Source organism: Miniopterus schreibersii (genome assembly GCF_964146895.1).
Source record: "Miniopterus schreibersii genome assembly, chromosome: 2".
Classification (NCBI taxonomy): domain Eukaryota; kingdom Metazoa; phylum Chordata; class Mammalia; order Chiroptera; family Miniopteridae; genus Miniopterus; species Miniopterus schreibersii.
Genome location: NC_138102.1, coordinates 166,929,140 through 166,938,786, shown reverse-complemented (window position 1 = coordinate 166,938,786; position 9,647 = coordinate 166,929,140). Strand labels below are relative to the sequence as shown.

The 9,647-nt window shown below is 43.0% G+C and overlaps 1 protein-coding gene across 1 annotated transcript in view; it reads left to right on the top strand.

The window, feature by feature from the left end:
• Window positions 1-2,651: 2,651 nt before the first annotated feature.
• The window catches only part of A2ML1 (alpha-2-macroglobulin like 1), a 32,090-nt gene continuing 25,094 nt past the window's right edge, over window positions 2,652-9,647 (top strand). The window contains exons 1-6 of the mRNA XM_081126999.1: window positions 2,652-2,740; window positions 3,230-3,413; window positions 3,775-3,937; window positions 4,442-4,494; window positions 8,628-8,648; window positions 9,459-9,618. Of these exons, the coding sequence (XP_080983125.1) occupies window positions 2,676-2,740; window positions 3,230-3,413; window positions 3,775-3,937; window positions 4,442-4,494; window positions 8,628-8,648; window positions 9,459-9,618 (646 nt within the window). The 5' untranslated portion in view covers window positions 2,652-2,675. The remainder of the gene's footprint in view (window positions 2,741-3,229; window positions 3,414-3,774; window positions 3,938-4,441; window positions 4,495-8,627; window positions 8,649-9,458; window positions 9,619-9,647) is intronic.

Sequence of the window (9,647 nt, the reverse complement as noted above, 5' to 3'; positions counted from 1 at the left end):
GAAAAAGAAAAGAGGAGAGAAAAGTTTAGAGTCAGGAAATTCAAAGTAGGAGAGAAGGAAAGTGTGCCAAAGGAATTATGCTAACGTTCTACAGTGTTTCTTTATTTTTAATTTCCTTTGTCTTGACTTATAAAAAATGCCTCACCCCTGCATTATAACTCAGAATGAATTATTGTTTGCTTTAGGAAGTCATTTATCTTTTAAAGTGATTTAAATGTCTTTTATATTTATTTTATTTGATAGCATTTCTAGAGATCTTCGTTTGTGATTCCTTAAGTTTAGCATGGTAGCACAAAACACAAACGAGTTACTATGCTCCAGTAAATCTCTATATACAAAACCTAGGGCAGGGTGGATTTGACCCACAGGCCACAGCTGGTCAACCTGGGCCTTACATCTTCTGCCCTAAGAACTCCCTTTAATGTTGTTGGTAGCACAGATCTGCTGGTAATAAATTCTCTCAGCTTTCGTTTGTCTGAAGAAATCTTTTCCCTCTTCATTATTGTAAGACAGTTTTGTTGGGTACAGAATGCTGGATTTTCTTTTACTGTTTTAAAGATGTCAATTCATTGTCTTCTGGCTAACATTGGAGAAGTTTGCTATAATTCTTCTCTTTGTTCTTCTATATAATGTGTCTTCTTTAACTGGCCACCTTTATTTATTTTTATAATTTTTTTAATCCTCTTCTGAGGATATTTTTTTCCCATTGCTTTTCAGAGAGAGTGGAAGGGAGAGAGAGAGAGAGAGAAACATCGATGTGAGAGAGACACATTGATTGGATGCTGGGGTTCGAGTCTCTGGCCATCTTTAAGACTTCTTCTTCCTCTCTGATTTTCAGCAGTTTGAATATGATGCTATTAGGTGTGTTTTATTTTGGTATTTTTCTTGCTTGGAGTTCTCTGTGATTCTTGGATTTGTTATCTCTTGTCTTTTTGATGATGTCTATTTTGTCCAACTCTTTGTGTTTCAGTTTGGATAATTTCTATTGACCTTTTATTTTTAAAAGATCAGGGGTTTTTTTGTTTTGTTTTTTTAAAAAAATATATCTTTATTGATTTCAGAGAGAGGGAAGGAGAGGGAGAGAGAGATAGAAACATCAGTGATGAGAGGGTCACTGATTGCCTGCCTCCTGCATGCCCCCAACGGGATCGAGCCTGCAACCTGGGCATGTGCCCTGACCGGGAATCGAACCCCGATTGCCTGGACCCTAGATCGACGCTCAACCACTGAGCCACACCCTGCCAGACTCTATTGACCTTTGAGACAGATATTGTCTGATTTTTTCTCAGCTGTGCCAAGTTTGCTTATAAGCCCAAAGGAACTGCTCATTTCTAATACCATAACGTTTCTACAGAGCCAAAGCAGCCCTGCCTAGTCTCTCTCATATTGCTATCTATCCTAGCCCTTCCTTATTTCACTGTCCCCAGCTTTAATAAGCATACTTTCAAAATTACCTGGACTCATATTGTGAGATCTTTCCTGCACAAAGCCAAGAACCTGCGCACCACCAGCCAGCCCTAGGCAGACCCACTCTGGGCCTGGTCCCCTTTCTGGTAACAGTAGGAGACAAGCAAATCGATTTACTGAAAAGAGTAAGGCAGGGCTGCCACCAACACGCCCCCCACACACCAAAACGGTCTGGAATGTGGTTCGGAATGTGTAAGCCGCTTGTTCCTAATGTTCCATAGTGAGGGAAGATAAGATCTTGTGATTTATTATCTGCCTGTAAATTACTCAGCCCTTTAACTACCTGTCTCAGTTTCCCCATTCCACTTGCCAACTAACTTTCCTAGCTGCTTTTGGACAGCATCAGGTCTCTAATTTCAGGCCATAAAGTATTCAGAATTTCTCTGGTTCCTTCAGTTCTTTCTTCATATTTTATCCACCCCAGTTACTGAAAATTCTTTTTTTTCCCTTGTTGGTTTTATTTGGGTTGGTCATTGGTCCAGAAAGTATTTTAGCTGATTTATTCTGTAAGTGGCTTTTAAGTCTTGCATTATAACAAGCTCTATAAAGAAACTCAACGTAGGCACTTTTTTTTTGCATGTATGCATGTTCTCTTTTCCTGTTAGGAAAGATTTCCATAGGAGTTGCTGCGTCAAAGTGTATCCAAATCTGAGAAGATTTTGATGCTCACTGTGAAATTACCTTCAGGAAAGTTGTCCTCGTACAGTTTCTCAAGGGGTGCGTACGTCCCTATTTCCGCACAGTCATAATATTGAGCAGTGCTAATTTTTCCAAATTCCCTATTAGATAGAGGTATTATGGTTTTCTATCAACACTGCTCCCATCCCCCTGATCCCAAATACGTCTTAATAGATTAATAAAGAGGTGAAAAGATCGAATGGGCATGAGAATTTGGAACAAAACCAGAAAAAAGGGGTGGAGTCCAAAATCTGTTCTGTGTTTGTCACTGTGAATACTCAGCACTGGCTTTCCCCCCAAACAGGTATTGTGGACTGGCTGAGCCAGTATGAACGTCCTGGGGAGAAATTAATTTAAAGAAGTGAACAGAAGCCCCACCCTCACTTACCACTTTAGCCTCAGGCCCCGGAGGATGATTGGCTGGAGCTTCAATGGTAGTTCCACGCCCGGCCTGGAGAGTTGAAATGTGTGCTCCAGCAGGGAGGTGGATCTCTGGTTCCCGAGCCTTCAGATCTGCGTCACCCACGGAGATGTGGGCTCAACTCCTCTTGGGAATATTGGCTTTATCACCAGCTATTGCAGAAAAACTCCTTCCGTAAGTGCTTGACATCAGAGTTATTGAGGACAAGTGGCTTCTTTGCCCACCTTTCTCAAACCTAAGTTTGGGATGAGGTGGGGAGATAACCTTTAGTTTATTTTAATTTCTTTCTCATCTTTTCCCTTTTTTGGTTGCATTTCTCCGTCACCCAGAAGGAAAAGTTGAGGCCCAAGAGGAAGCTTTAAAAAAAAGATAATATTAAAATATAGTAGACTCCCTGTGCCCTGTCCTCTGGAATAGAACTGACTTCCTCCTTGGTACCCTAGGCATCGGTTCTCAGTGATGGCTTCCTGACTGTGGGAGGTTCAAGGCTGTGCACTGAGTTGTTCGTTGCTTGTCTATTCCTCTACAGAAAATAAGGTTCATAGAGGCAGGGGCTCAGGCTGTTTAATTCTCTGCTATATGCTGCGTGTTTATGAGAGGGCTTAATTTCCCACTGAATGCATGAATCATTACTGTCCTGAAATCCTTTTGCTTCTTTAACAGAAACTACCTGGTGACATTACCAGCCCAGCTTCACTTTCCCTCTACTCAGAAGGTTTGTTTGGATCTGAGCCCTGGATACTATGATGTAAAATTCACTATTACTCTGGAGACCAAGGGCAAGACCCAGAAGTTGCTAGAACACCATGGAATGCAGAAGAGGCACTTACATTGCGTGTCCTTTTTGGTAAGCACAGACTTAGCCCCAACTCTAATTCCATGCTTTCCCGCCCTCCTCCTTAGACGCTCATTATGATCTAACTTTAAGTGTGATCTCTGTTATCTCACTTTTGCCAGGGCCCTTAAACCTATCTCCCCTAAACTTGACTTCAGTTCCTGGCCATCACTCATTCATAATTTCCCTGACCTTGGATTTCCTCTTTTAGTTCCTGACCTTAACTTCTGATGATTTTTCCCCTTCTTCCTGGCAATGTGTTTTATGGCTCTACCTTGGCTACTCCCATCTAACGCAGTTCTCTCCTTTCACCCTCCCTCTCTTGGGTTGAGACCAGTCAATTCTGTTCCCCCGTCTCTCCTCTCTTGGCCAGGTACCACCTCCTGCGGGCAATACAGAAGAAGTGGCTACTATCCGGGTGTCAGGAACCGGAAATAACGTCAGCTTTGAGGAAAAGAAAACGGTTCTAATTCAGAAGCGGGGCCATGGCACCTTTGTGCAAACTGACAAACCCGTCTACAACCCCGGGCAGCCAGGTAAGAGGCACGCTTATGGGGTTAGACAGAAACAAAAAAAGGCTGGGGATCAGCGGTAGGTATTGGTAACCGGGGGCTTTGTGACTTGGTGGCAGGCCTGTGGCGTGGTGAGCGCAGAGGAGAGCAAGGCCTGGGGGATGCCGTGTCCCACAAGCCAGAGTAGCGGGTGGAGTGGGCTCCTGTGCGCGTGTTTCTGGATTGCTGGGCCCTCTGGCAAGCGGCTCGTGTGAGCAACATGCAGAGACTCATCTGCCCGGGCTCCTGTCGTTCGCGTTTGTTCCTTTGTACTGAGAGGGCCATTCCACTGAGTGTCAGAGTCCGCATGGTGAAGAGAAACCGCTTGAGGGCTTTATCTTTCCCGCGGACTAGGTTTCTTTATTTTTAAAAAGTAAAACCGGATGGGGTTTTGCTCACCCCGAGTGTGTGTGAGGAAGCAGAAGGGCAGAAGAAAGAGAGACTCTGGGGGAAATTTCCCCTTTGCTGACGATGCCCGTCTCCTTCCAGTGCACTTCCGCATCGTCACCCTGGACAGCAACTTTGTTCCCGTCAACGACAAGGTGAGGGTCTAGCTGGGCGATGGGAAGGGGAAGCGGAAGGGGAAGGGGAAGCGGAAGGGGAAGCGGAAGCGCAGGCTGGGAGAGAACAGGGGAAAGAAGAGGCTCTTTCCAGGGGCGAGAGGAGTGCGGCCCTCTGACATGCAGGATGCGCTGGCGACGGGAATACAGGCCTGAGCCCTCCTCGCCCCTGGCTGCCTGGAGACAAGCAGATCGTCCAGTCCTCAGGCCTGACAGCTGAGAGCATCAGTGAGGTTAACATTCCTCAGAGATGGCTACCTGCCCTGCTGTTTTAAAAGAGTTTTTCCAACTTCAGGACTTTCCAGGAATGACACCAAGATGCTTGGCTGTTCAAATATTTAGAAATAATTCAGGAGTGTGTTTAACAAAAGGGAAAAATAAGAATATTCACCACCACCCCGCTCAGCTTTTTTTCTTCTTCTTCTGTGAGGCAAGGTAATTTATAACACAGACAGTTCTCTTAAGGCAACATTTAAAAATATCAATTTATAAAGTAGACAGTTCTCTGAAGGCAGCATTCAAAAAGTGCCAAAGGTAAAAATGTGGTAACATTTGGCGAATACTTAAAGTTTCCTGGAACCACTCGATTGCTAGAATCATGAGCCTTATGAGAGGTGTGATCTCAAGCATGTTGTTTCTGGATGCTTGGGAAATACTTCACTTTCACACACCCCTGCTGCCTTCTTTCTCCTCAGTCACAGCCTAGGAATTCAAGGGAAATTTTCAAAGATAATTATAGGGAAAGCATTATTTTTACTTCCATCTCCAGGTTCTCAGAGCTTCTGTTTCCTTTCCCTGTGCACAGGGAGGCTATGGCTTATTGATCAGTAGCCTCGCCCACCACTGCTTTCTTTCCCAATTTAGAATTCTTTTTAGTTTCTCCTTCCTATCACCTGTATCCTTCATAAAAAATTCGGTATAATATCGAGTTGTTATTATTTAACAGACTGTTGATTCCAGAGCTAACAAGAGGAAAGGCTAAAGTGAAAGTGTGGTCACAGGCAAAGTCATCTCAGACTCTACTGCGCCTTCGAGGCTGATCTCATTAACCACCCCTGTTACAGCCATTATCTTTCCTCTGCTCACTTTACGCCACTTTACTGGGAGGTGCTCTGATTTCCATAGTTATGCTCTGTTTCTGATGTAAAATTGCTCCTTCCCCTCCTCTCCATTTTTCTAGCCAGCTCCCCCCACCCCACGCCAAGTTCCAGTTTGAATGCTGAAAACTTGAAATGCTTAATTTGAAACACTGAAATTGACCAAAGGAATTTTACTAAGAAACTGAGAGACAAAAATTATGAGTATACAGAGCACAGTGTTTTATCCTCAAGCAACCAAAGTATACTTGAGATTGACGGAGCCTGTCTGCTTTGGTTGCTACACCCCTTCATTCAGAAACCTCGGGCAGCTTCCAGTTGGAAATGCCGTCTTCCTAGCTGAACTCTTGTTTCCTTCCAGAGCCTACTTCTGGGTAACTGGTGTCCTCCTTGTGTCTCGACTCCCTGTGTGAGAAAAATACTTTGTCATCTGAGGAAGTGTTCTTTTTCTGGAATTTCTAGGATTCCCTAATAATCTCAGTGATAGTTGTCTCCTTATTGTCTGTACAGTCCCTGGTTTGTGGAGGTCCTGTCCTTCTTTGATCCAGAAGTAGAGCAGAACAGGCCACCCCAAAATGTGCCCCTTTGGCACGTAGGTTATTTTGAGCTGAAGGCATTTAAGATTCTGCAGACTCAAGAAAAACATTTACTTCTCCCTTAACTGGTTAAATGAATTTAGGTGGAGAGCCTGTACCAGAGAGAGCTGTTATCAAAGATCACTTTTTCTTTAGCTGAAAGACTTACCTGCACGGCAGGGCAAACATCTGATTATCAAGCATCTGCTCTTCTCGTCTCCTGTGAATTGCCCTCCTCCCCTTTGAAGGCCCAGGCCCCTGTTCCGTTCCTTAGCTCAGGATGGCATATAAGCCTCTCAGTTGCCTGATTCCTTTTCAGTCTCGTTGTCTTTGTGATGCTCCTATATGTACGTAATTAAATTTGCTCTTTCTTGTTAACCTGTGTTAGGCCAATTTAATTATTAGATTAGCCAAAGAACCTAGAAGGAAAGAAGGGAAAAATTTTCCATCCCTACAATTTCTCTCTCTCATTTTTTGGCTTTCCTGGAGAATTGCCATTATCCTTGGTGTCAAGGCTGATGTTTGTATGTAGTGACACTCTGCTTCTCCCGCTGGTCGGCATCACGTGGTACTTGGCCCAGGAATCAAAGGCAAGTGCCAACTAGATTCCATTCTGTCTCCTTTCCACGTGAGACCCAAACTTTGTATCCTAAGACGCCCATATCTAAATTCCAGCTTTCAACCTCATTTAGTTGCAAGTCCTTTTAAGTGTGTGTAATACTAACTGGAAAGCCCTGAATTCAGCAAATGTATAGCCTCTAATCAGATTTTTAATTATATTCACACCCTAGACATTGTAATTATCTATTTCCATGGCCATGATTTTGTAAAATTCCAACAGTTACAATTTATTATTATTTTTTAAATTAAAAAAAAAATCTCTTTATTGATTTCAGAGAGAGGAAGGGAGAAGGAGAGAGAGAGATAGAAACATCAATGATGAGAGAGTAATTGATCGGCTGCCGCCCACAACCCGGGCATGTGCCCTGACCCGGAATCAAACTCCGATCTCCTGGATCCTAGGTTGATGCTCAACCACTGAGCCACGCCTGGCTGGCCCAACAGTTACAATTTAAAAATCAAAATCTCTTACACAAACAGAAGCAAAGCAGTAAAAAGAGAATTCTCTCATAGGAAATTTATCTTGAGCAGTCATTTTGTTTTCAACTTTTAATTATTAGAATTCTCAAACATAACACCAAGATTCAACATGTTTCATTTTGCCACATTTGTTTTAGCCTATCATTTTTTAACTAAATAATTTTAAAGTTGCAAACATCATAACATGTTACTTCTAAATACTTTAGCATATATCTTCTAAAAAGGATGTCTTAAAAATCGTATCATTATCACAACTAAGGAAATTAATAATAATCGTTTAATATCACTTAATATGCAATCCTAAATCAGTTTTCTCCACATTTTCAAACTAGGAGCAAAAAAAATAAAATAAAATTGATGCATTACATTTAATTATTATGTTTTAATTTTTCTTAATATAAAATAATCTCTTATTTTTTATTATATTGACTTTTTTTCCCGAGAGAGATTAGGCTAGATGGCTTTTAACATGTCCTCATTCTGAAATATGCCACTCACTTAAGGAAACCTATTTGTCTTACAGGATATTTGACATCCTTAATTTGTCTGATCATTTCCTTATTGCTTAATGTAACTTGTTCACCTAGAAGTAGGTGAAGTAGGTGTGAGGTCTCAATTAAATTTAAGCTAAACGTTTTTGGCAAGAACACTTAGTAGGTGATGCTGTGAACCTTAAATGTATCTCTTCCGGAAGGAAGCACATAACGTCCGGTTTCCCACGATTAGTGATGCTGAGTTTGATTACTGGTTAAGGTGGTGACAGCTTAATTTCCCCAGTGTAAAGCTATGTATTTTTTCCTTTGAAATTGGCAAGTGATTTGAGGGTGCTACTCACACCTAGCGCAATGACTTGCTCGCCAACTTAATGGTCTTAGCATCCATTTTCTTGTGGAAACTATACATGATCCTTTGATGGAACTCTTTTAGACAAAGTTTTTTTAGAAATTGTTTTGCAATGCTTGGAAAGAAGGTTCCTGCCCAGTGGCATGCACATAGCAGAGGAAGGGCCAGGAGATGGTTGGCTCCAAGAAAAGGTTTCAACAATGGGACATCCAGACGCCAGCACTTTCTGGAAGAGCTCAGTCACAGAGCGCTGAAGTGTCTGCAGCTCCATTTCGTCAAATATTTTGGAAACTGGCAACCCCTTTGAGGAAATCCCTTCTCTCTCCTCCCCCAGCCAGTAAGCCTTTGCCCCAGTGTTACTCTTATCTGAGCACAAAGGAGCCATTTGAAAGGAAGGAGTGGGCAAAGGAGAAAGAAAGGCCTTTGTGAACTTGCTGTCAACAAACCCATCCTTAGTGCCTATCTTGCTTTAACCACATTATCTGGTTTTCCTTTTCAGTATTCTATGGTGGAACTGCAGGTGAGTAAAAGTTTCTTTTGCTTTTCTGTCAGTGGTGGTGAAGGATGAATGAGAGTTTGGTGCTAAACTTGGAAGCCAGAAAGAACTCGGAGATCTTGGCCCAGGCCCGAGACTCTGCCCAGCACCAAGTGCCCACAATTCCACGCACACTGTGCCTGTTGTCTGGCCTCAGCCGGCCCCTGTCCTCTCAGCCCTAGACCTCTGTAAGGAAAGTCACCAACCTCTGCTGCGACTAACCCTCCCACTCTGATTCCTGTAACTTCTCTGTGCCACGCCAACTCACTGGGTTCTCTACTCCTCTTAGTTTTCAGTAATAAGCTCTTGTCATAGACGCTCAACAGTTGAATATGACATCAATACCTGTGAGAAGTGTTAAGAAGGGGCTAGAAGTGCAAATTCCCCACAGCATCCCCTCCATTTTCCTGTTAAATTATTTATCTCTCAGATGTCTTAAAACCAATCCCCTCAGCACTGTCCCTTAATAGGGACCAAGAATAAAGTAAACATTCTTCGTAAAGGACATTCTAAACCTCACTCTCTGAAACTGGTCATAACACCTTAGAGGACTCAGTCTGATCATATGAAACTACAAGAGCCCCTTTCTTTCCAAATGGAGGCTGACTCTGTAGGTAAATTGATCTCATTTAGTAATGCAGAAAATTATAAACAATCCAGGGAGCTGTTCTTCCTGGACACAGACCACGGGGGGAAATCTGTACCAGCTTTTTGCTCCTTTACTTGCTTTTTTGCAGTGTAAAGTGGGACTCAGGCAGGCAGGTACATCATGAGGTTTCTTTTCAATGGACACAGGATCCAAATAGCAACAGGATTGCACAGTGGCTGCAAGTGGTGCCCGAGCATGGCATTGTGCAGCTGTCCTTCCAACTGGCACCAGAGGCAACGCTGGGCACCTACACAGTGGCAGTGGCTGAGGGCAAGACCTTTGGCACCTTCAGTGTGGAAGAATATGGTAGGTGGGAGAATTACGAGGTCAAAGTG